This window comes from Abramis brama (assembly GCF_963993115.1).
Source record: "Abramis brama genome assembly, chromosome: 13".
Classification (NCBI taxonomy): Eukaryota; Metazoa; Chordata; class Actinopteri; order Cypriniformes; family Leuciscidae; genus Abramis; species Abramis brama.
In genome coordinates, this window is record NC_139975.1 from 7348308 (window position 1) to 7375057 (window position 26750).

General features: G+C 39.4%; 2 protein-coding genes across 16 annotated transcripts in view; both read left to right on the plus strand.

Moving 5' to 3' along the window:
- Window positions 1-5205, plus strand: part of ppp3cb (protein phosphatase 3, catalytic subunit, beta isozyme) — a 50689-nt gene extending 45484 nt beyond the window's left edge. For all 13 annotated transcript variants that reach the window (XM_084133929.1, XM_084133922.1, XM_084133930.1 and 10 more), the window contains one exon: window positions 3373-5205. In XM_084133929.1, the coding sequence (XP_083990055.1) occupies window positions 3373-3551 (179 nt within the window). In that variant the 3' untranslated portion in view covers window positions 3552-5205. The remainder of the gene's footprint in view (window positions 1-3372) is intronic.
- A 5962-nt stretch (window positions 5206-11167) lies between these two features.
- Window positions 11168-26403, plus strand: LOC311095442 (stimulator of interferon genes protein-like). Of its 3 annotated transcripts, XM_084133942.1 has the most exons (8): window positions 11168-11298; window positions 11437-11552; window positions 13757-13983; window positions 14064-14238; window positions 19840-19948; window positions 20545-20768; window positions 24234-24420; window positions 24820-26403. In XM_084133942.1, exons 3-8 carry the CDS (start codon window positions 13757-13759, stop codon window positions 24924-24926), a joined length of 1029 nt encoding a protein of 342 aa, XP_083990068.1. In that variant the 5' UTR covers window positions 11168-11298; window positions 11437-11552; the 3' UTR covers window positions 24927-26403. The 3 variants fall into 3 exon arrangements, with proteins under 3 accessions (XP_083990068.1, XP_083990070.1, XP_083990069.1); XM_084133944.1 differs by lacking the exon at window positions 11437-11552 and having other exon boundaries at window positions 11223-11298; XM_084133943.1 differs by lacking the exon at window positions 11168-11298 and having other exon boundaries at window positions 11426-11552.
- The last annotated feature ends 347 nt before the right edge of the window (window positions 26404-26750 follow it).

Below are 26750 nucleotides of genomic sequence, written 5' to 3' on the forward strand. Positions count from 1 at the left end.
TCAACATTGATAATAATAATTGATTCTTGAGCAACAAAAATGAAAATTCAGAAAATTCAGCTGTCATCACAGGAATAAATTACATTGTAAAATATATTAAATTAGAAAACAATAATATCAAATATTAAAAAAATTTTTTTTTAAATCATATGGTAGTGTACCATAGGCTTGCTAATTATAAAGACTACAGATTTACCTTACTCTACCCTGAAAAGGTCTAATGTAATCAGTCAAGATAAGAATGTGTAGCATCAGGTTTGATCATCACTTTAATCAATTCCTTCCCATAATTATATATATACTGTATAATGTGATAAGCATATCATATCCTTGCTGAAAGAAACAGTTTAAACCAGCCCAAGCTGGTTTTCTGGTCTTGAATGGTCTCTCATCCTAGTCAAGCCAGTCTGGTTTGCTAGTTTCATAGGGGGTTTGGGCACTTGTTGTGAGGCTGGGAGAACAGCTAGACCAGTTTGACCAGTTTAAACCAGCCAATACCAGCACACCAGCCATAACACTTACATCCAGCCAATAGACAAATATATATATATATATCCTATTAAATGAATATATATAATGACATCCTCTGTTGATAATTGATAATCCAGTCTGAATAGTGTTTTATAGAAATATACTGACACACATACACACGTCTTCCTGCTTATGCAAATGCTAGACTCTGCTCTGCTGTTCTCCACCCTTTCCCCCCTAATGGCACACATTCTTATTCAGCAAGGTTACAGAATGACTCAGCAGACGGCAAGAATCTGGGCCATGGGCGGGTTGGGGCACACGCCCCTTGCCTCTCACCCAGTATTCTTACAGCACCACACCCCAAACGCTGATCACCCCAGCGCCGCTCCTCGCGCACTCACTCTGGGTTTGGTCTGTCGTGACCATGTGATCTGCAGGGATCATGTGACCTCTCAATGACAGGGTTTGTTTTTAAACTCATTCAGAGTCTGAACCGTTTTCACGGATATCTGGTAAACAATGACTTAAAGGTCAATGAGGGTTCTGGAAGTTTAAATGCTGTTTAAAATCTCCAGCAAAATAGGTTTTTAATCAATAACATATTAACCTTGTGAGACTGACCTAGCCTTGTCACGCACTGGCTTGACTTGATAATCCACAAAAGATGCAGAAGAACGATGAAATGACATTTCCTAACAGTTGGAACCAAACAAAGATACATACCAGCACGAAAAATTATCACAAGACAAAGAACAGAAGAAAACTGAGGGTATAAATGCACAGGATGACGAGGAACAGGTGAGACAAAAATCAATGTTGCCGCGTCCCAGTTCGCCTTATACTATGCCCTAAAAGTGTGTACCGGTACTGTTTTTGTGAAGCGAGTGTGTAGCAGAGGTTAAAATTCTCCACATTCAATTTAATTTAATTTCCCATTGTTTCAGAGAGACATGTAGGAGCACGTTGATCTGCCAGCCATGGGCCTTTCATGCAGCTAACTCTCTCATGTGTTTGCAATTTGCATAATGATGCATGTAAAGGTTAATGACCAAACGTATCTTTTGTGAACAAAAGTTCACAATGCTGTTGCAGATGAAATATAATGTGGATAACATTGAATAAATATATTTTAGTCAGGTTGGATACTGATAATTACTCCCTTAAACCCCTTTATCTAAACCTCACTTCTTAACCGTTGGTCTCGCACATCCGCCATATTTGTAGTTTTTTTTAACACTTTTTATTTGTGTTTGTAGTTCTAATCAAATCCTCGTCCAACGCGCATTGGGTTGTGGGCAATATTATCCGTTAAAGTGTGCACGGATCTGCACTTTGGATTCTAACCGGAAAAAGTAGACCATCCGGGTATGTGGAATACACATTTCAACATTCAAAACAGACAAAAACGTGAATTTGTGAAAACGGTATTGCGTGTTCAGTCTATAGGCGCGTAGTGTTTCTTTACAAAGTGACATTGCCGACTACTGGCCTGGCAGCAGACTACAGTGTTTTTAGTCGTTTTTAAAGATCCGTGTGAACGAGGATCGTTTTGACAATGTTGTCGTCTGTACGCGAAAAACACAAAGGAAAAGCTTTTCTGCTTTTAGTCCGTTGTAAACGTGCACTTAGTTTTAATTAACAATGAAAACACTGGTACAAAATCTGTTTTCCAGATTTTTTAAATAGCTCAGAGAATAAATTCAAATGTTGTAGTTTTGTGATTCACCTCAGAGTTTGGTGATTTGCTTCAAGGTTTATATAGCTCCTTATCAAATAATATTTTGGAATGCCTATGGAGAAAATCAGTGGCAAAATTACTTCCAGAGCTCTTTTCCCAGCACACAGGGTGAGATGGGAAGAGTTTCTATACATTTGAAAACCAAAATCTTCTGTGTGGTCTGAGAGCAAACCCAAGAGAGGATTTCACATCATCTCTGACTGTGGTATGATGAAGCACTATGTTTCCATCAGAACTGATCAAAGTACATTCAAACAATTTACATTACAAAAAAATTTGATGCTTGTGAAGTGGGTTTGTTTTCTAATGGAAACATTGACTGTGCTATTGGTCTTTGTGGGGTTTTCCAGCTGAACTGGGAGGGAAAGTGATAAGATGTAACTTTCATTGTCATCGCCACAGCTGTTTCCTTGTACACCATATATTGTGCGTGTATGTGTTTGGTTGTGAAATACGTGCAGTTGTGAATTTGTGCCAATACTGTGACTAATACATAGCAGGATCAGTGGAGTGTTTAAAGACTCTACATGAGTGAAATTTAAAGTCATTCCAGGTCACATTTCACTCCAAAAAGAAAAAATATGGAACAAATCAAGAACATTAAGATTTTTTGCATTATGATATTAATTTTATGTAATTTATTGTTCCTGAAAATGTCAGTACCATTATTCATCTGGACGTGTGTGTGTGTGTGTGTACTTGTACAATTATCTTTGTGAGGACCAGTTTGAGTTTTAGGCCATTGGAGTGAGAACAAAGAGTTAAGTGAGGACATTTCGGCCGGTCCTAGAGATTGCATTGTCAATGAATGTCCTCACAAAGATATATGTACAAGAATGTGTCTCTGTGTTTAAAATAAATATTGTATTTATTGTTTTGGTTTTCACATTACAGTAATAATAATAATTTTGGAATGAAAAAAAATTATATTTTCAGAAAGCTTCAAATCATTTTGAAGGGAAATATGACCCGGACATGTGTGTATCTCTTGATATAATATAGCCTATAGACTATATCACTATGTCAAAAGTACACTTTGTGATTGTATCAAATTTAGAATATTACACCCATCTAGCAGTATGTGATCATTTGTGGTATGGTCCGTTTTCTATTTCGCCTATGCGCAATTGGTGACTGCTCTTCTCTTTTCTTCCTCATAGCCATCCGTGGCTTTTCTCCTCAGCACAAGATCAACAGTTTCGAGGAGGCGAAGGGTCTGGACCGCATAAACGAGCGCATGCCCCCTCGCCGAGACGTGGTCAACAGCGTGGGACTGTCGATGGGCAAGATGAACATGGCCGAATCCAACGGCACGGACGACAACAGCAATATCCAGTGATTCATCTACTCCTCCGGTCCCTCGCTCGCCCCTGCTCCTTCTCCCATAATGCAATTCTCCCCTCTCCCCTCGTTTTCACTGCTACAGTCTATGTAGCAGATGGACTATGTGATATATTTAAACAGAACTCCCTGCTTGACGTTCAACGGCCTCAACAACAAACACGAGACGAACGGAACGGCCGCACGAAGGAGATCATGCATGAGAGTTGCATGATGGGATATGTAGTTTTATGGATATGGGGCTATGTAATGGAAATGTGAACACAGAGAAGAGGGCATTTCCTGTTCTTTTGTCCGAAGAGATGTTTATTTATGCGTGTTTGCACTTCTGCGTGCGTGTCTGTGTGTGTGGGAGACATGTGATATATAATTATATGATGATAAGTAGGTTTTCACAAACGCTTAACCGTTTTTTTTCCTGGCCTGCCTTGGAACGTTAAACGCCAAGCCAACGCTCTATTTATTCGAAAGCGGAGGAGTGTACGTTTGCGTTCGAACGTGCGCGAGGAGCTTATAACCATTTCCTTTTTACACTTCTCTCGCAGTTCTATGTTTTGCTACTCTAGTAATCTCTATATCTACAGAATAACTAATATTACACAAAATAACTCCACACAGGTTATCACGATTAATCCGCAAATAAGAGAGGTTTGGAGTCGCCCCTAATGCTGTTCAGCTGTGTGCTCGTTGCTGCGTTGTGTAAATCCGCCGTTGTCACGTCGTGCTGTGGTTGCTATGGCAGTTTTCCCTGTGTCCCTCGGACTGAGTCTGGCGCTTCCCGCCTCTTCTCGTGCTCCGAGCAGAGCGGCGGGAAGCAAGCATTCTGTCAGCTGCATCACAGACTATAGGCTGGCTGTGTGTATGTGTGTGTGAGAAACAGGGAGGTGATTTGACCTGAGGGATTGTGTCGGGCCATTCTGGGTGGTTTCAAACAGGTCCTTGTCCTGTATAGGTGCACTAGGCTGAACGGATTTCCAGCTACGCATAATTCATGGGAGTTTATTTTGTATATAAATGGCGTATATTTTTAAGGAACGTTTTGTTATTGCTTATTTTCATGTTATTTTATTTTGTATTCAAGCTATTTATTTATTTATTGTTTGTTTGTTCGTTTTTTTTTTTTTGTTTTTTTTTTTCGTTTACATTGCTGTACAGTTAATTAAGCTCCACTGAGGTGTTAAATCTTTTGCGTTACTTTATGGATGTACAGAAGTTATCCAGTAGTGTGAAGGAACATATAATTCTGTGAAAAGACATCCAGGCTGCCAAAGCATGACTGCATGGTTATTTCAAATGTAAATCGAATATAGACACACCTTAACGTGTCTCACATTTTTAAGGAGAAGTATATTCTGATCATTATTCTAATCTTAACAATATTCTGGTTATTTATGATTATTAATTATTATTATTAAGAGTTCTGCTGGTTTATTCCACTTTGCCTCATCCTTGATTTGGTTGCTCATTGTGCTTTATGTTATGAATAATGAAAATGTTCATGAGTTATTTGTGATTCTATATCTTGTATTTTTCTCTGGAGCTTCATTCTGAGCATCATGATTTCCTGACCTACAGTACGGACAGTGTGAGCATGCCCTATGGGACAAATCTCTTTTTTTACTCTTGAATAAAATATGCATGAACCTTTTGGATTTTTCTGATTTATTTAACTCGCATTGCCAGTGTGTCACGGGCCTTTAGGGCTACAAGCTTCGACTTGACTTTTTATTATCCCCGTAGGGAAATTCTTGTTGCTTGAGTTTCAACTTGAGTTGCTTGAGTTTCATTTCATGCGTACCGGTACACACAAAGAACCAACAATGTACATTAATATAAAAACACGAATACACACATTATTAAAAAATCATCACTGAGACCCGCTCAGTAAACTCTACAAAAAAAAAAAAAACACACTACCTTTCATTTAAGAATTTTACTGCCTGTGGAAGGATGGATACTGGCATCCTAAATCTCTGACCCGATGGTAATCTCTAAAATTTATTAAACAGAGGATGCTTATTGTCTGATATGATTTTCGTGGCTTTACTAAGGCATCTGGTTTGATAAATTTGTTTTAGACCTATTAGAGGGACACCAAGTTTACTTGCAATACTCAAAACTTTTCTTAGCAACTCTTTTGTTCCACTGTGACATTTCCAAACCAACAGGTGATGCAAAAGGTCAAAACACTTTCAATAAAATAATTATAAAACACTCTTAGGATTAAGACGCTTACACTGAATGACACCATCTTCTTTGATGTCCTTTTTTGTACACTTCAGTCCATTTATCCCACCTCAGATTGTGAACAAAGACAACCCTGAGGTGTTTATACTCATTAATACACTGAATCACACTCACTAAAGACTCCTTCCTAAAACCAATACACATCTCCTATGTTTTTGAAATATTTAACTTAAGGTTTGACATGTCACCAAGAAATGAATTAATTTAAAACCGACTGTCCTGTCCTCGTCCCCCTGAAGGAGACTAACTAATGCAGTGTCATCTGCAAATCTGATTAAATATCTCCCTGAATGGGCACTTATACAGATGTTTGTGTTCAATATAAACAATAGAGGACACTGCCTTGTGGGGATCCAACATTAGTCATTTGTTTCTCTGACAGTGAACCACCCACACACTCATTGTACTGTTTCTTAAAAAATCCTGCAGCCACAGAATTGGTCCTTCTAGGTTAAACTCTGTGGCTAGTCTTTCAACCAACACAGAGGGCAAGATATTATTAAAAGCTGAGGAAAAGTCAGCAAATAGGATTTTCATGTGATTTTTTGAACCTTCAAGATGCGAGTAAACAATATGCAACAATGTTAAGATTGCACAATCCACTCCCTTGTTTGACAGATAAGCAAATTGAAAAGGATCCAATAAATGTTGGTTTTTGGACTATACATACTTTTTAATAAGCCTTTCAAAGCTTTTAAACACATATAGCATATAAATCAGCATGGACATCAGCATCATGTTCTGCCATAAAAAAAAAAAAAATTTGTATTTATTTTTTTGCAGCATCATGGGTTTACTTTCAAGTTTATTTGTCATGTATACAAATGTCAGTGACATTTTGTACATTGAAATGCTTAGAGTGAGGCTAATGCAATGTAATACAATACAATTTAAAGAGACAGCTTTGTATATTAAATAATGAGTGGTATGTGTACAGTATGCCTTAAAGTGCAGATGTTATATGTAAACAGTACAAAACGAGAAAAAAACACGAACAAATTAAGCAGATATTACCAGTCAAAAATTTGGAAAAATTACTATTTTTAATGTTTTTGAAAGAAGTCTCTTATGCTCATCAAGGATACATTTATTTGATCAAAAATACAGAAAAAAACTTGTGAAATATTTGTTGTGAAAATATTGTAAATAACGGTTTTCTATTTTAATACTTTAAAACATAATTTATTTCTGTGATGCAAAGCTGAATTTTCATCAGCCATTACTCAAGTCATCAGTGTCATGCAGTCTCAATGCATAAGATACTACTTTCAAAAACATAAATAAAAAGTAATGTTTCCAAACTTTTGACTGGTACTGTGTATATATGTGTGTATTATTACAAAACAAATATAGGCCTATGTATGTATGTTTGCTATATTAAATAATAATAGTATGTGTATGTTTTTAAGTGCAAATGTTCTTTGTAAACAGTGGAAAATGATCATAAAGTATATGTATTTGATACCTAATGTTTGTGTGCAAAGTATGCAGTGCAAAAACCTGGAGTAGAAAAATTACTGTACATGAACAGACAGTTCAAGGAAGAAGATTACAGTGTGTTAAGAGTTCTGATGGCCTGCAGGTTCTTCAATCTGCTGGTTCTAGATTGAAAGTTCCCGTACTGCCTGCCAGATGGCAGTTTGTTAAACAGGATGTGTGACTGGGGTCAGCTATGATTTTGTAATCATTTAGCAATTTTGCAAATTGATTTTGCAATCCTCAGATCACGTGTGGAAGATGTCCTGTAAAGTTAGGTGTCTGTTGCATAATGAGTTCAGCCATACCAGACAATCAAGCACCCGGTTCTTTCTGATATCAAGAAATGTGCCTCATACAGTAGTTGTCAAACGTCTATTGATCAATGAGGTGCTTGAGGAGCTTGTGATGTGTTACAGCAGGTAATCTAAACTTCTCCATTTTATCTTCCCTCTCTCTAATGGAAGATATTGCTGAAAGCAGGAGGTATAGACTATAATATTCACATACAGGTCCATAAACACAGATGGTTCATATGTCTCTAAAACTGTTGTAGCATCACATACGAGATCAACAAATGGTCATTTAGAATGATATTTGATGGACAAAGTGTTTCTTGTACAAACAAATGCTAATTAGTACAAATAAAGCCAACAAAGAAAGCAAAATTATGACCAAATTAAAAGTCCCCTGCCCTTCACGGACTCGGTCTCAGATGAGTCGGCTCTGACGAAACAGCCTTGAGGTCCATAAACTATACAAACATAACACATAATAATTCTCTTTTTATGAATATAAAAGCCTCTGTTAAGTGTAATAACTTTTCACTTGTCACATCCAACAGAAATCATGAACATGAAGCCATGCAGCCACAGTGTCACAATGATGAGTCTCAAGATCCAAGTGCTTGGAATAACAGTTTATTAGAAACAGCAAAAGACAGAGATAGCAGTGCTCAGGGAAATCAGAAAAGATCCATAAGGCTGACGAAAGCTCTAGACAGATGATCCAACACAGCGTGGAACTCAGACAAGGATGCTGGTTGACGAAACTCTAGACTGGTATTCCTTATAGACTGGACAAGAGTCAGAAAAACAAGGCGCGCTGGCAAAGAGAACAAGACGCGAATAACGAACCGACAACACACAATTCACACGCCAGCTAGATAAAGGCAGCTGACTAGCTGAGTCATTCCACGAAACCGGTATGATTTGAGTCCCTCTGGCCTTTTTAAGTGTATTTTACCTTTTGGATCACCAAAATCTATTTTTAAACGTTTTTTGTATCAATTGAAATGTCTCCTTCAATACAGTTCAAAAATAATGACATACATATTATCTTTTTATTAGAAATTATTTTGTTTTTTCAGTTGACATCACCTATTTTGTCATGTCCCTCATGGCCTTCTATGAAAGTGTACTTGGGATATGAATAATAAAATTAGAAAAAAGTCCATACATTTAGCCTTTCCCATGAATATCTATCTGTGCTTTTTTGCTGGTAATGTTTTTTTTCCCCAAGTAAATTCATGATTATTCATTAAAATCACATTATTTAGTTCCGTCCCACAGTAATCCCTCAACCCCGTTACATAAATCATTCTCCCCCATAAAACTAATGAACAGATCCTTATGTGACATCAGTAACAGGAAGTAACATCATAGAAGTCTTCTGAACAACATTGTGTGCAGACACAGGCAAGTTACCACCTTCTTTTATCACTATAACTTATTTAGAATGTGATATTGTGGTCGTCAAGCTCAACGACTATACCCTGTTACATCAAATAAAGATAGAATTCTATTACTTGTGAAAATTATCTTTGTTATTTCAACAATATACATGATTTCTTAATACCATGCATGCCATGTACTCTCCTGTTATTCACTACATGTAGAGCAGTGGCCATTTTCGAGGCAAAAAATCACAACCCCGTTTCTTTTTTGCCACGAAGCACGCGCACATGCAAAAAAATAACACACACAAACACATGCTCGCACACACACACACATCAAAAAAGTACACAAGTAATATGTTTTATTTTAATGACCTATTTAGTCAGTTTATAATGTTCTAATGTATACTAAGTTGTTGTTTTTAATAAAACTGAGTTGCAATTGACCCTTCGCAGAGACCCGCCCCCCTTAGTTACTGTCGCTATGCCCGACAAGCTACGCTGCTCTCACGCCACACCATGTTCTCACGCAGTGAAAAATACATCGCGGAGCAGAGAGGAGACTGACAACACGCTGACAGACAGGACGGACCAGGTTACTTTTCGGTTACTTTTGATATTAGACATAATAAACAAAGTCTCACCTTTCAAATGTGGTCATTTTTTAAAAGAAATTTAAACGATACATACCGTTTTGTGGCTCTTAAATGTGTCTGACAGATCGCTGTAGAGCATCAGTTAAAGCTGCTCGTGAACCGATCATCTCTTCCTTCTAGTTAATATATAGCATCAAATAAACATGAATGAACATAAGAAGGAATGTTGTTTTAACCGCGGAAAGGCGTCAGTACATTCCGTTTTTCAAGTTCAAATTCTCCCATGTTAATCTGCTATCTCTCCTGACTGCTTTGTCGGACAAAATGGCGGATGGCGGATTATGATTGGTTAGATCGCCTGTCAATCAAGCTTCCTGCGAAGGGTCAATTGCAATTTATATCTGTTGTTTTTCTTGGTTACATAATGAAATACAGTGCTTATAGAATATCTTACAGTGAATTAGAGGAAAAAAAATACTATGTATATGTTAAGCTGTATTTGTCTCTTCAACCCCATTACCATCTTCAACCCTGTTACCCTAGTCTCAAACCCGTCACACTTACATTTTTATTAATCATTTTTTTAAAGTTTATGAATAAGTAATTTAATGTTTGTTGAACTTAGTCTGAAATGTTCAGAGCAATCATAAGAATACTGATTTTAGTTCAAATTCTGAAGTTAAGCCACATCTTTGATCAAAAATGATGAGGTTGCTGTCACAAAAAGTGCCCATTTCAAGTATTAGTATAACATAAGTGTAAAATGTATGTAAATTTTACATTTACAATGACTGAATTAGTGTGAGGGACATCTGATTAATAGGAAAATGTTGATTTCATTACAAATATATTTTATAATCATATTCAGAGAGCTTCCATAGTGTCCATAACGGGGTTGAAGACTAATAGTGCCCATATCTCAAAATAATTACCAATAATAATAGGGATTTGATGCCTGAGGTGGGAAAATATGTTTTTCTGTAAGTTAAATATGTAATTAATGTTGTGGGGTGTTCAGAAAAGTAATACATATAAGTAAAAAATCCAAAAATGTGTAAATCCAAATCGTACCGGTTTCGTGGAATGAATAAGCTACAGCTGTGAACCGTGACACACAGCAGAACCGTTCCAACATGCAAAACACTTAGGCTAGTTATCACTTGCTTTATTCCTTGTTTCGTTTTCCAACGAATCGATTGAATGAATGATTCAGTGTCTCATAAGACAGTCTTTTTTGTTGTTGCTGAAATGTAGCAGTGTTTTTGAATGAATCAGATCAATGATGATTCAGTGACTCATTCCTAAATTACCTATATAGCCTATAGGATAATGTTTTTTTCATCATACATTAAATCCTAAAACATTTGAAGGTTTGTATAGATTTGTCCCTGATTTTCAATGTGGACCCCACTATACGTATACATGAATGTACTTATAGAGCACATATACTCTTACAGGCATGTTCTATATTGTATACTATACTCCTCAATTTCATATTGTATACTATACTCCTCAATACTCGTAGATTTGTAGAGATTTGTGCCATAAGCACATATGGAACCTATAGAAAACTCCAAGGTTGATTGGAGAAGGGCATTATTCATTTACTAAATGTGAAACTGAATGTTGTCAGAAAAAGAAATTGGGTGTGGTCGTGACAGTAAAAGACAGTACCAATCAATAAAGAGAAAGAGAGAGAGAGAGAGACTGAGAGCACAAACAACTCCGGTCACCATCAAAGCTAATTCAAGGTAAGCTTGAACAAGTATTATAATGTCTTATAATCTTCTTATATTTTGAATGCACGACTATTGTAGTGAAGGGGAAAATATCAAAGCTAAATTCCCCAGTATAGTTTTACTTTTAATATTGTATTCAAATGTCTCCAGGTGTGTATTCAGAGGGTTGTTCCATAAAAGACGCTTAGAAAAGCGGGAATTAAACTCCAAAACCGGACTTGAATGAGCCTAACAAATAAGTTGGGGCTAAAGTGGTTCCATAAAAGGTAATTGAAGTTCACGCAATCCCACTAATTTGATCCAGGTTTATCTAGTCTAGATAATTGCGTGTGCACGTGTTTCTTAAGCAGCCCTAGAGGTCGATCGTGGATCAAATCGATCCACCATCAAACAGCATTTATATTTTTTGCTGTTTTATGCGTTTGTGACATGTTTTTTTTCTCCCTCAGTGCAGAACTTACATTTTACAGTTATATTCTTCATCTGTAAATGTTAGAAAGTCATGCAAATGTATCCATTTTGCTGCTAATCTTCATATTGAACGAGATAGGAGCGCAATAATTCTGACTAAAATATACATTTTGCTTGGAAAATTAATATGCGATATTTTATAACACTAGAAATATCTTCTAATTATAATAATTTATCTTTAGGATGTTGGATAAGTTGCCGTAAACTTCTAGCGAACAGAAGTACTTCAGTGAACAGAAGTAGCTTAATTTTTTAAGAAACTAAATAGCCTATATAAAGATACAAAATATAGTTTTGGGTATAGGACCTATGCTACTTAATAAAGATGATGTATACTTATTTAGAATGCTGAGAATTACAGCTTTTAATGCAATAATTTTTTGGAGAAAGCAAGAATCCCCAGTTTTAAATGAGTGGTTAGATTTAGTTTCTAAAATACACTATGGAGAGGACATGAAATTAAGAGCAAATGTATACATTTTGAAAAGATATGTGCAACTCTAAAATCAAAGAATATTCCATAAAATAAAGGAATATATATTAGCCTACATTAATTTTTACCTCCCTCCCTTTTATTTCTAGTTACTTGTTATTTTATTTATTTACTTATTTAATACTGAATATTTGATATTCAAATAATATTACTTGAATAACTATTAGGAATTATGTGTCATTATAAGAGTTTGATATAAATATGTGAATGTTAAATTTTTATTAATATTTATTTATTGTTTTTTGTCTTTTCCCCCTTAAATCATATGTAAAAGTGTCTAACTATGTACTTTTTGGTTATTGTTCTAATCATGTGTTTTTTAGGCTATGTGTTGGTGGGTATTATCACAAAAGAAAAAAAGTAGAAGGAAAAATAAGGAATATTTATTGGGGGAAAATATGATGCCAATGCCAATGGCGCAATACTGTTTTTTAAAAAAAAATTATTTAAAGAGTGTGTTAGTAATGTGTGCCTATAGGCGGGTCCACAACGCACATACACTTTGTCCTGTAGATAGTCTGCTCGCACACACGAGCAGATCCTTTTCCTCAATAGAGAAGCGTCCAGTTTTTCCGGCTTCACTATGTAAATAGCGAATCCGTCATGGTGCGAGCGCAACTGGCTTTTAAAGAGAATGAGGCTCTGATTGGTTTATTGCACGTTACGCCCAAAACACACCCATTACTCATTAAGAGAATATGGGCAACCCTTTTAGACCATGCACTGTGTGCGCCGACCATTTTCCCATCGTTAAACTAGCAAAAGTGGATTCAGACACGCCCTAAGTGCACTTGCGCCGTGCGCTTTAGACCATGCGGAGATCGTTAAAATAGGGCCCATAAACAGTAAACTTGTCCCTCAAATCTGATTGGTTGATTGGAATGTTTGGACTGGAATGTTTGGTTCTGCGAGGTGAATTCACACTGATGAAATGACATTTTTAACAAAGTTTGGAAAAAAATGGCCTACTCCTTTGTCCTGCTAAGGCTAATTTCATTTTAGATATGTTTTATTAACAAAGTTCAGAAGGAGCACGTTCAGATAACTAACCTAATAAACACTGGAGGAGCACATTCAGTTAATCAACTCAATTAACGAGATAAGAGACCCCATTTCCAGCATTCCTCCACCACCCCATCTCCTCACTTCTAACTATTCATATTCCAACTTGGGATGCGGGGAATACTCTGGGTTCGGGCCAAATTCCGAGCTCATAGCCCTTCCCAGGAAAGCACTGCAAATACGCATAACCTTTACTCTATTTAATTATAAGTGAAGTTCTAAATATTAAAACAAAACAAAATTGCAGCTTGTTGAAAATGACATACTATAAAAATATATAAATTCATAATTGTCTCATATTTATCTCGAGCTCTGCGCTGACACTGTTATCTCTTTGGCAGACAAGTGCATTAACTTTGGGGCAAAATTACTGGGTGTTATGGACATTGTCACAATAGTGGGAAAGCCATACATATGTCTAAACTGTGAATGTGATGTGTTCAGATGTTTGGTGTGATTGGAGAGGACGGTCTCGTCCCCAGAGCGCGCAGCAGGCTGCCGGTGGTGTGTGATGCTGGACTGGGGCTTCTTGCACTGGTGTTTGTGTGGCTGCTGGACGCTGACAGGTTCATGGAGAGAGCAGTAATGATCGCTTTTTGCCTCACAGTGGCAGCGTTTATTCACAGTATGCGTTTGTTTGCAGAGGAGTGGATCTTCCATTCAAGGCAAAGGTTTGAAACCAATGGAATAAGATTCAGTCTGGTATGAAAGTGTTTTTTGTATTGTTTCAGGAAAATGTGTTCTTTTCCAGGTATCACGACAGAATAAATGAGATCTTCCTGGCCTGCTTTAAAATACGTGTCATTCTGGGAATGTGTGCAGTATTCCTGATGCTAATGTTAGGTGGCGTTTCCTTTCACAAACAGTGGAGCACCATGGCCATCATCTGTGCCGTTTACCTGCTGCTCAACAGCCTGGGGGTGCTGGTAAGATTTATCCCATGCCAGGAGAATAATATCCATGTCCAAATCAAAATATATTTCTGAGAATTGTGGTAGATTTTTCCCCTACGCACCTGACTTAGTTTACCTCGTCTCCTAATCGACTCCTCTAAACATCTTCTGATCGATGTTCAATAATATTTATTGGTAATATTTACTGCACAGCACTAACCAGACAGACTCCAGACAATGCCTTTGAATATGCTATAATCATATCAGACCAATTTCAGAGAATCCGACCAACAAAAAGAACGCTTCTGTTACTTGGTCAAATCAAATCCTGATTTCTTGATTACTTCACTTTGTTGCTCAAAGTCATGCATTTATATATTTAGACATCTTGAGCTTCATTTCCCCATGATTCAGACACACACTGACTTCTGCCAAAGATTTTGGGAACATTTAGGTTTCAAAAGCATATACATTTTATTCCTGAAAGAATAAATGTTAGTTATGATTAATTAAAAATTCCATGCACAGTATCCATTCAAAGTTATCTGGTCTTTATTAAGGTTATCAAACATTAGCACAATTTTTTTAATTTATACAGCTGGTGTGAGTGAGTGGAGGCGGGGCTAATTTGTATATTCATAGAACCGCGTATACTAAATGAGGCAAGGGTGTAGAGTTACATTCAAGATATTTTAAGGCATGAAGATTCCTTAAATGTAATTTGGGTGATCAAAGATGAGTTTAAAGGGATAAAATTATTGACAAATGGGCAGGGGGACTTTAAAGAAGACCTATTATGCCCTTTGGTCTACTAGAATAGGTTTTCAAGCTTGAATTAAAAAAAAATATATATATATTTTTCAGGCATTTCACATTGTTGCAGCACCTCTCTTCCCAGTATGTCAGTAAAGCTCTGTTTAGTTCCTGTCTCTATGGAGCCCCTCCTTCTGAAAAGAGCAATGAGCTCTGATTGGATGGCTGGACCAGTGTGCTGTGATTGGTCAACCATTTCCAATGTGATTCGGAAATATCACGCCCCTTAACTGTGAGTTTCAACCATAGACTGTTAAAAATATGGACGTAGTGTCCATGACGTCAACCGTAGGTTTCTGAAGAGCGATTTTGAAGCCTAAAGTGGGCGGAGCCGGCCGTCGCCATCTTGGCAGCATGTCACTATGCGTCACTCCCGGATTACTGAAAATGGGGCGAGATGTGGGTGGAGCTGAGGTGCTGGTTGCTGAAACCACGCCCACCTAGCTCGACATGATGGAGTTAGCTCAGGCTAAGGAGCTAATGCTATATACTTGCCTCGCGCTAAAGTGACAGCTGACTTGAAGAATTAAAGCCATTAGTTAAAGTTCATGTTTTTGCCCTTCGAAATACTATAATAGTTAAAAGACATAACTAAAAGTGAGACTATGTGTATCGTGATGCTGTATTATTCTGCTAGTAAAAAAAAATATTATGCAGTAATTACAATTTCACTTTCAATGAGGTCTCTCCTATTGCTATACGCTATGGGAAAATGCTTTTCTCGAGAATATTGAAAGCTAACTTTTAAAACGCAGTGCAGCTGCACGGCTAGCACAGTGAACGCGAACGCGGTCATTGGCTGTGCTGCGGCAACTGCATGAACCTATGGCGTGGCGGCGCGGGCGCTCCAGCCAACCAGAACGCTTTGCGCCCTCGCGCGTCATAACCCGCCAAGATGGGCGTGGCTTACGGCTATATTAGCCCATGACTCGCCATAGGAAATCAGATCAAATTCCTTTCAGCGAGGACTTCACTTCTCTTCGCTGGACTCCGGAACAGAAAGCTTTGCCGACGTCGAAAAGCACCATCAGCAGGACGAGCCACTGCCTTGCAGTTCTGAGGACGCCGGCTCCGCCGCCTTCTGCCCGCTGTCTTGCAGTGCCATCTGGCGTGCTATAAATATCCTTTCTAAACGCACAACAAGCGTTTTCGCTGTCGCGTTCACGTTTGTTTTTTCTCTAAAAGAGCAAATTGAGGCGTTGTTTCAAATGCCTCGCTCCACCTGCGCCTTGTGTAGAGGCCCACTCGTCGCCGAGGATCGTCATATCCAGTGCTCCTCCTGCCTGGGTCGCGACCACGCGGAGGCCGCGCTGACCAAGGGTGGCTGCCCTGAATGTGAGTTCCTGGACCTAACCTCGCTACGTCAGAGGTTAGCGGCTTTCGACAATGAGTCTGCTCTTCCGCCTCTCTTGCTCGAGCCGCGTAAGAAGAAACGGCGCTCACAGAGAGAGCCTGAGCCTGCGGTTGACAGAGAACCCACGCCAGTCAAGTCCCCGCGTGCTTCTCCATCACCTCGCCCTCCTGAGTCCTCGCCCTCGCCTGTCCTGTTTACACAGGCCGACCAACGCCCCTCCTTGTGCGCGGCGGGTCTTCTCTGATTTGGAGCTCAGGCTATCGGGCGGGCGATGGCTAACCTCACGGTACTCGAGCGACACCTTTGGCTCGTGCTGACGGAGATGAAGGACGCGGATAAGGCGGCCTTCCTCGACACCCCCATCACTTCATCCGGCCTCCTTGGTCCTGCGGTGAAGAACTTCGAAAAGGGCGACTAAGTCGACGGCTCAGGCTATCGGGCGGGCGATGGCTAACCTCACGGTACTCGAGCGACACCTTTGGCTCGTGCTGACGGAGATGATTTATGAAATCCTCGTACATTTATGAAGTGTATGGACGCGGCACTTACCCCTTTGAGACAACGGGGCGTGCGCGTGTTGAATTACCTAGAAGATTGGCTAGTCATAGCGCAATCGGAGGAGTTATTATTAACTCACAGATCCTGGCTTTTCAGTCACCTAGACTCTTTGGGCCTCAGGATCAACGCTGCCAAGAGCGAACTATTGCCCAGACAGAGAATTTCCTTCCTGGGCATAAGGTTGGACTCTTTGGACATGAAAGCGTGCCTGACGTCAGCGAGCGCACTCTCTATACAACGCCTGGCCACCTCTTTCAGCGTGGGCGCGTTGACACCTCTCAAGAGGTTCCAGAAGATGCTGGGCATGATGGTTTGCTACGCATGCGCCCACTGCAACACTCATGCATGGCGATCTGGCCATTTACGAATTAGAGCGAGTCTCAGCTGTGTCAGAGCTCTGGCTCCCTGGAAAAGGGCCGAATTGTTTCGGTCCGGCTTGAGTCTGGATATCGTGTCAGTCAGACAGACCATCTCGACAGATGCCTCCAACCTGGGTAGGGGGGCTCTCTTCGAGGGCAGGCCAACATCCGGTCTTTGGTCAGACTCGGAAAGGAGCCTTCACATAAACTGTTTGGAGATGAAGGCAGTCGCTCTCGCTCTAGCGCTGGAAGCCTTTCTCCCATACCCACAGATCCACCACGTGCTGGTCCGTACGGACAACAGACCTGTGGTGTCGTACTTGAATCGCCAGGGCGGGGTCAGGTCCAGAAACCTGCACGCGTTGGCAGAGAGCATCATCCTTTGGGCCCAGCGCAACCTGCACTCGCTCAGGGCAGCTCACGTACCACGCATCCTGAACCAGGGCGCGGACATGCTGTCCAGAGACAAAGTACTCCCAGGGGAGTGGTCTCTTCACCCATAGACGGTTCAGCAGCTGTGGAGCGTCTTCAGCAGGGCAGAGGTCGACCTCTTCGCCTCAGAAGACAACGCTCAGTGTCCAGTGTACTTCACGAAGAGCAAGGATGCGTTCACCCACGTATGGCCAGAACGCCCGCTCTATACTTTTCCGCCGGTGTCTATGATACCGCAGGCTGATTCAGATGGCGGCCTCAGCCCCCCGGCCGATTCCGCTGAGGAGGGACCTCCTCTCTCAGGCGAACGGCATGTTTTGGCACCCTCGTCCAGATTTGTGGGCCCTGCATGCATGGCCACTGAACAGATATCAGGGGACCTTTCCAACAGGGTGTTGAGAACCTTAACTGAGGCCAGAGCGCCGTCGACCAGGCGCCTATATGCCCAGAAATGGGCTACGTTTTCTAGCTGATGCACAGCACGGGAGCTAGACCCACAGTCATGCGAGGTACCATCGGTGCTCGCCTTCCTACAAGAGCTGCTGGACGCGGGACGCACCCCGTCCACGCTCAAAGTGTATACGGCAGCCATAGCGGCTTTTCATGCTGCGGTAGCTGGTAAATCACTGGGAAGGAATGACCTAGTTGTTTCTATTTCTAAAGGACGCTAGGAGGTTGAACCCTCCACAGCCCCCCTCTGTCCCTAGTTGGGACCTGTCACTGGTACTAGAGGCCCTGAAAGGCCCCCCATTTGAGCCACTTCAGTCTGAGGACTTAAAGTCGCTTTCGCTCAAGACTGCTTTGCTTATGGCAATAGCGTCAGTCAAGCGTGTGGGTGACCTACAAGCATTATCTACCAATGCTTCTTGCCTTGAGTTCGGACCTAATGACTCCAGGGTCGTCCTTAGACCGAGGCATGGCTATGTTCCCAAAGTGCTCTCCACTCCGTTCAGAGCGCAGATTATCTCCTTAACGGCCCTTCCTTCGCCGGACGGAGAGAGTGATGTGAGTCTGCTCTGTCCTGTCAGGGCACTCAGAACTTATCTGGAACGTTCCGTGTCATTCAAACGATCAGAACAGCTATTTGTGTGTTTTGGCGGCCGCTCAAAAGGGCTAGCAGTCTCTAAGCATAGTCTGTCGCGTTGGATAGTGGACGCTATCACGCTGGCTTACGAATCAAAGGGCATGCAGTGCCCTTTCGGGGTTAGAGCGCACTCCATGAGAGGCATGGCCTCTTCCTGCGCACTGATATAGAGAATAACTCCCTTTGGAGTGACTTTGTGCTTTGTAACTTTGCAGACCTTTTTCATGCTCAAACAGCAACATTACACACTAAAGAAAGTTGAAAATATATATATATATAAAAAAGCATAGTCGGACCCTTTAATGTTTTCTCTAACATTCACCAAAAAAAGACGCTTTAAACGTTTTTATAACTTAATGGGAATGTTAGCAAAACGCTCTTAGAACTTATTTTTGTAGCTATGATATTCAATATATTTGTTCAACTGATTCAGTTACTTTGATGCCAACGGAATAGTATGAAATGTGGCAAAGCCGATTCTTATTTACAGTTTTCAAGTGGCCATCTTTTTTCTTTGGCCTTTAACACCAGAAGTTGACATTTATCACATTCAGATAGCAGAGACAAATAGCATACTAGCATTCTACGCGCACTGCCATTTCTGTCATATAAAGACATTGGCCATCACCAGATTTCACAAGTATACGGGCCTGACTCAATACCCAGACTTTGCACTTGACATATGACATATTTTTCTGTATTTGGCCACAGAGTTCAAGTGGGCGTGAAGACAGTCATAAAGTGTTTTTATAAACTTTAGTTAGCCAACGGGATGCACACTTAGCCTATCAAAGTGTTGTATAAATTAATTTTAGTAATTTTTAGTCATTCTTAAGGTTCTGTCTCTATGCATCTCACTCAATTTCAATGATAATTTATTGCCATTACAACAACTATGTGTTAGTACTGCAGCTTTACTATGGACGATTAAAAGTAGTGCAAGTCAAATAAAATAATAATAACAAATCATTTAAAGAAATAATAACAGATCTCTCTGTTTGATTTTTAGTTCTCTTATATTTCTGTGTTTGCAGGGCCCTACTCCAGTGGAGATCTCAGAAATCTGTGAAGTGAAGAAGATGAATGTGGCTCATGGTTTAGCCTGGTCTTTCTATACCGGCTACCTCAAATTGATCCTTCCAGGTACATTTATTTGCAGTCCACATGTGAGCCACTGCTTGTTGACGCCTCTAGAGAGCAGTAATGACGCACCGTGATGTGTGCATGAAAATATATTCTATTTGGAAAAATGTTTGTTCACAACTTTGAGAGAACCTTGCCAGAACATTATCCAAAGTTCCAGTTACCTGAGAATCTCAAAAAAGGACAAAAACTACAATACAATTTCTCCATATGACTCTTGCACAATATTCCAAGTCTACTGAAGCCATACGATGAGTTTTGACTAACAGAGCTCATTTTACTTTGAAAATCTTTCAATTTGCCATAGCTCTCAAATATTATTCACATGCCCACATATTCAAACATGATGTGTTGCGTTTGGTCATAACAAGGCTATAGTTTAGTATGTGCGTACATCATGATATTATTGAATATGAGTGAACTGTGGTGTTTTGGGTTGTGGAGCATGGCAGCCCCTGATCTCTTAATGCTTTCATTTGGAAATGTAATGACTTGAGAATGCATAAACGACGACCCTGAGCTCCAACCTGTAAAACCACTTGATTTGAGAGATTCTGCTCCCTTTTCATTTCCCTTTTATGTTCTTTCACTTGCAGATTTACAAAACAAAATCAGCCAATATTCCTCCACGGGGGCGAGACTGAGCTCCTCACGTCTACATATCCTTCTGCCACTCAATGCTGTGGTCCCAAGCACACCTGAAGAGGAGGACACTAATGTGGTCTTCCACGATAACCTTCCAGAACTGGAGTTCGACATAGCAGGTGTGCGGAAACGTATCTACAAGAACAGCATCTACAAGATCACCCAGAACAATAAGGTGGGATAATGCTAATTACTGATCATTTTAGTTCTTTGATACTGGAATTAGTCCTGTACTTTTTCCAGAAAAAGCAAAAATATGATATGAAGAGCTAGCATAAGATGGTGTTTTACTTTGATTGAGAGAAGAGCTATGTTGCATGCTAATGCATATGCTTATTGTCTGTAATTCTCTGTTGTTGAGAAAGTAAATACTTTTAAGTATGTGGTATGGCAGTATGCCAGCATTAAAGGTGCAATAAGCAATTTTTGAGAAACACTGTTGAAAGTGGATCCAACCAAGCAGCGCAACACACTTGTAGCCAATCAGCAGTAGAGGGTGTGTCCACTCATGATGGGGGAGGAGAGAGAGTGAGCAAGAGGGAGATTTGAACTGAAGAAAGACTGTAGAAAGAGACATGGCTGAGAAACATTACAAAAGAGAAAAGGTCAAAAGAATATCAAATAAGGGTATGGGTTGTTGGAAATAAGGGTTATGATCAGGCCAGAGCTTTAACCCCATGTTAACATTAGAAAAGCTTTCCCGTGCTTAAAGGAATAGTTCACTTTAAAATGAAAATTCTGTCATCATATACTCACCCTCATGTTGTTTCAAACCTGTATGAATTTCTTTCTTCTGCTGAAAACAAAGGAAGATATTTAGAAGAATGTCAGTAACCAGACAGTTTCTGGGTCCCATTGACTTCCATAGTATATTTTTTTCCTACTATGGAAGTCAATGGGACCCAGAAACTGCCTGGTTACTGACATTCTTCTAAATATCTTCCTCTTTGTTCAGCAGAAGAAAGAAATTCATACAGGTTTGAAACAACATGAGGGTGAGTATATGATGACAGAATTTTCATTTTAAAGTGAACTATTCCTTTAAGTGGGACAGCCTGAAAACGGACGACAAGGTTGCATTGATTTTGAGGTTGCACTGCCGGTTTTGCTATGTTTCACACAACCAAGATATGGTGTTGTTGTAATGTTAGCTGTAGTAACAGGACAGTTTTGAGTGTCATTGTTGGTCTGGAGCTGGTGTGCTGTTGGCAACTAACAACTAACTCTTGCTTGTATATACTCTTGTGTACTGTATGTTCCTTTTTTGTTCTTCCTTGTCGTTTGTTTATTACCTTCGCTTTATTTGTTCACAAAGCATTATTTTGCTTCGCTTCAGCTAAAGAGACATCCACTCTTGCATTGTGTGTTTGTGCATTTTGGGGGAAGAGCAAGGGGCGTGTTGGTTTGGGTTGATTTCAAATATAAACAGTAGCCGCGTTTCCATTACCCTTTAAATTGCGCAAATTGAAATTGCGAATTGAAAATATGCTTAACCCTTGTGTGGTGTTCACAACCCAATTTCCCCCGTGGTATTCCCGGTCAAAAATGACCGGACTATAAAAAATAGCTTATAAATCACTTGTTATGCTATATTATCACCCAATATTGGATTCAATCTTTTTGTCCACTTGTTCTCTTCCAATTAGGACTGGTTTTATATTTCTATTTGCATCTGATTAATTGTAGGCCTCATTTATTTGAGAGTAGGCATCTCACTTTTTGAGTAAAAAAAACATTATTTTTGAATAATTTTGGAAAAATAAAATAAAATCTGAAGAAAATTGGCACTGTTGATCACACTAGTCTACTTTAATTTTTCACCTGGAATTTTGTTTTGAAAAACTTTTATTTTGTACAAAATGGCACGGAGTTACACTTGTGGTGTTCCACTGGGCCATTGAGGGCCATTGTTTCAATTGGCCTTTGAAAGTGAATGGGAGAGACATGTGTTAGAAGTCCATGAGGAATATCTTTAGATCTGAGTGATGGATTATGGTGAGTTTGGGCTCTTTTTAATCTTAACAATCTCATGTAAATAATGATGTGCCATTTTCCACAATTTATGCATGCTTCATTGAGTTATGAGTTATGAGTTAAAACGCGACATAAGTGCTAGGCTACATCTATATTCAAGACTCTGTGTGCGCCTGTTGGGGTTTGTGTGTTACAACTCCATTAGGAATATCTTTAGATCTGAGTGATGGATTATGCTACGTTTTACTCAGGATATATTGAGTTTGGGCTCTTTTTAATCGTGAGCTCCTGCTGTAAATAACGATGTGCCATTTTTCATGATCGATGTATGTTTTATGAAGTTACGAGCGGAAATGTGTCTAAAATTCAGCATCCATATATGGTTTACACATGGGTCTCTTGAAGGGCTTCTTTTACAAAAACCTTGCTCAAGTTTAGTAAAAAGCCTGAAAAATTATGTTTGTTGTATTCTACTCATTGAGACCTTTCAAATGACTTATGACACAGGACTATCTGAGCTGTATGATGTATTTGACATATTGCTGAATGTAATACAAAAAAGTAGTTTATAAATTATGATTTTTTTTTCTATTTATCAGCAAATAATTCAGCACTACTTAGGAGTTTATCAAATTGGCTACATTCATTGTAAATTTCAGACTCTTAAGCTTTCAAATGACACCTATTTTTAAGTTGATCAAGGTAATAGTTTTGAAAAATATTATGATTATTTATTTCGCAGCTAGGTAGCGCCTGCGGGGTGTACACTCCGTTTTAGAGTGATAACTCAGCACTCGTTAGGAGTTGATCAAAGTGATTAGATGCATTAAAAAGCTGAGATTCTAAGCTTTAAAAAATGTTTTTACCTATTTTGTTGTTCCATTCATTGGTTGCATTGGTCTCTCCCATTCACTTTCAATGGCCCATTGAAACAATGGCCCACAATGGCCCTCAATGGCCCAGTGGAACTTAATTAATTAATTAAAACTAAATCCATAAAATGATGATGGGAACCTCTATAGAACCTTCTCTTCTAATAGTGTAGTATGCATGCACACATTAAAGTCCAACTGAAATCAAAATTGACCCTATTTACTTTGTTAGCGCATATTACTAGTCGTGTGGTGAAAAATTAATCTGTGCAAGTTAATACACATAAAAAAAATTGTTTGCCGTCGTAATCTTTAATCTAAGTCTGAAAAGTTACTTCCGGTCTGGAATGGCGTTCCTTCTCTGATGACGTAGGTTTGATGGCTTGGTTTGGGAAACGCTTAACCACTCCCCTCAAACCGTTAGTCTGTTATGAGCAAGAGATGGAGAGGAGGAGCGCTAGAGTAAAACCCTGCCCTCTGTTCAATATTCCGTTTCACTGGGAAATATACGTCACAACACTGGAGAAAAGTCGTTTGCAACTTCCGGTTCACGCAGACTTTAAGATACTTAGAAAATCTACCATAAATAGTATATACCATTCAGGTATTACTGTCACACGTTTTCAATGAACTGCACTTAAATAGCATAGATAGTATGATAGATAATTTGCAAATTGGGATGCAGGGCAACACAACATTCAGCTGTCAAAACAGCATCTCCTTATGGTTAAAAGCTGTACTGGCACTGAACGTAAATGCAAGTTCCTACCTTCTCTCTGTGTTTCTATTCCTAGACTTATAGCTGTGTTCTGGAATATGCCACACCGCTGCGGACGCTGTATCTGATGTCCCAGGAGAGCAGCGCAGGGTTTGGAGAGAGAGAACGAAAACAGCAGGTCTTGCTGTTCTGCAGAACCCTCAGCCAAATTCTGGAAAATTCTCTAGAGTGCCGGAACCGTTACCGGCTCATCCTGCTCAACGGTGAGCAATTCCATTCAGATCAATAAAACAAGCAAGGCCTTTAATGCCCGGTTTCACAGACAACACTTAAGCCTAGTCTCAGACTAAAATTGATGTTTGAGCTGTTTTAACTGAAAGCAACTTACACAGACATATTTTAAAATAGGTCACTGCCATTGTTTTGTCTCAAGATCCACACCAGTAATGATTTTTCTAAGGCACGTTTAAATGCCCTAATTGAACTAAAGCCTAATCTAAGCCCTGTCTGTGAAACCAGGCCTAAGAAATTGTCTTGTCCTGGAAATGTTCAAAATACAATCTTTTAGAGTTTTAAAAGCTTATTTGGATGTTATTCTTGTAACATTCTCCTATAGTTCGGCCCAGTGTCCGTAATACTGATTTGATACATCTGTTTTTCAGATGAGCACACAGGTGACCCTTATCACCTCTCCAGAAAGATCATCCAGCACCTGAAACAGCAGGACGGAGAGATACACATGGACCCCATCCAGGAGCCACCAAATTAAGCCTATCCAGTTCCAGAAGAGGGTCAGATTAGGAATTTTAGGGGTGCGCTGTCTGCCACTTTCCCGGAAGACCAACTGAACAGCGAACCCACTGAAGGGTTACAAATTTTAAATCTATTTCAAATATGCTTCCATACATAACATCACGGTAAAGAATATTGTATTTAACGTTTAAGGTTGAGATAATGATTCTGCTCAGCAAAGATGCAATTCCTGTTTTCTCCTTATTGTCTTTAATGGCTCTTGGAGTCCCAGTTTCACTCAGAGCCACAGCCCAGACGTTGAATCGTTGGGCTGATTGGATTAGCACATATGCGTTTGAATGGTTATGCTGATTGGATTGAGACTGGTAACACGCTGGAGTCAGGCGGGTTCCTTAACCTGTATACTTAATTTGCATGCTTTGTTCAACCTCAATGTAAATCCCTCCCCCTAAATGTCTATAAATTTGCAAGGCAACTGTCTTGAGTTAGACTTGGAAGAACACTACAGACGACACACAGCAAAGATCCCAATAAATCACTTCTGCTTATCCCAACGTCTCCTGGTCTTGCGTCGACAGAGGCGGACAGTGTACACAGCTTCATTACTTGAGTAAATGTACAGATACCCCTTGCTAAATTTTACTCAAGTACAAGTAAAAGTACTACAGTCAGATGTCTACTTAAGTAAAAGTACTAAAGTACTTGTTTTTAAAAGTACTTGAGGATCAAGAGTACAAGAGTACATTTTTTAAATATTGCATTACTACTGCCACAGTGCTTACATTGGTAAACACAGCAAACACTTGAAGCGAAAACTATCATTAACTTGTTCAGAAAATTTAAATAGTCTGGCGAGGTGGGGCCACTGGTTGGCACATTCCCGGGATGGACCTGCTGCGTCTTCATCCATTGTTTCGTCCATGGTTTCGTCTCTTATCTAAATCTGGCCATGGAGTTGACTTTGGCGGAAAGCTGAAGGTGATTGCTGATAGGCTGTCCCAATCAGTGGCGCCTGCACAATCCAATCACATTTGAGATGGAACCAACAAATTGAGGGTTTCCGAGATTTTTTTTTTTTCCTTTTTTTTTTTTTTTTTTTTAGAAGAAATAACGGGTACTCACGGTTATGGATAGAAATGTAGTGGAGTAAAGAGTACAATATTTGCCTCTCAAATGTACTTGAGTAAAGTCATGAGTACTCCCCAAAAATGATACTCGAGTAAAGTACAGATCCCTCAAAATTGTACTTAAGTACTGTACTCAAGTAAATGTACTCCGTTACTGTCCGGCTCTGTGAGTCGATGAAAGAAAACTTTACAACACCACCCTCATGTTCAGCCTACCTCAATCATTAAATGCGGAACCAGTGGAAACCACTGATTACTAGCAGTAGTTATTAACAGGAGATGCATGCTCTGCGTGATTTCTTGGTTGCTCGTGTTCAGTAATTAATGACTTTAATGTAATAATAATAAAGAATTTTTTTAATCAGCTGTTATGTATAATTTTCTCTCTTTCCTTTCTTGCAATTCTCATGGACACTTTCAGTGAGAAATATCTGCCAACACTGAACACACCCAATAGTGCTCATGCCACTTTTACAGGTCAAGTATTGCTAATAAATTGCTCTAGAATCACACACCTGAGACCAGTGTTATTTTAGGATCATTGATATATTTTTTGTTAATATTTTCTGAATTAGATTTTATTTTTCGATTTTCTGTTTTCACTTTAATTTTAGTTAAAGTTTTAGTAAGTTAAGTGAGTTTTAGGGTTTAAAAAAAAAAGAAAGAAAAATAAATAAATATATATATATATATATAATATGTTTTTAAGTGCA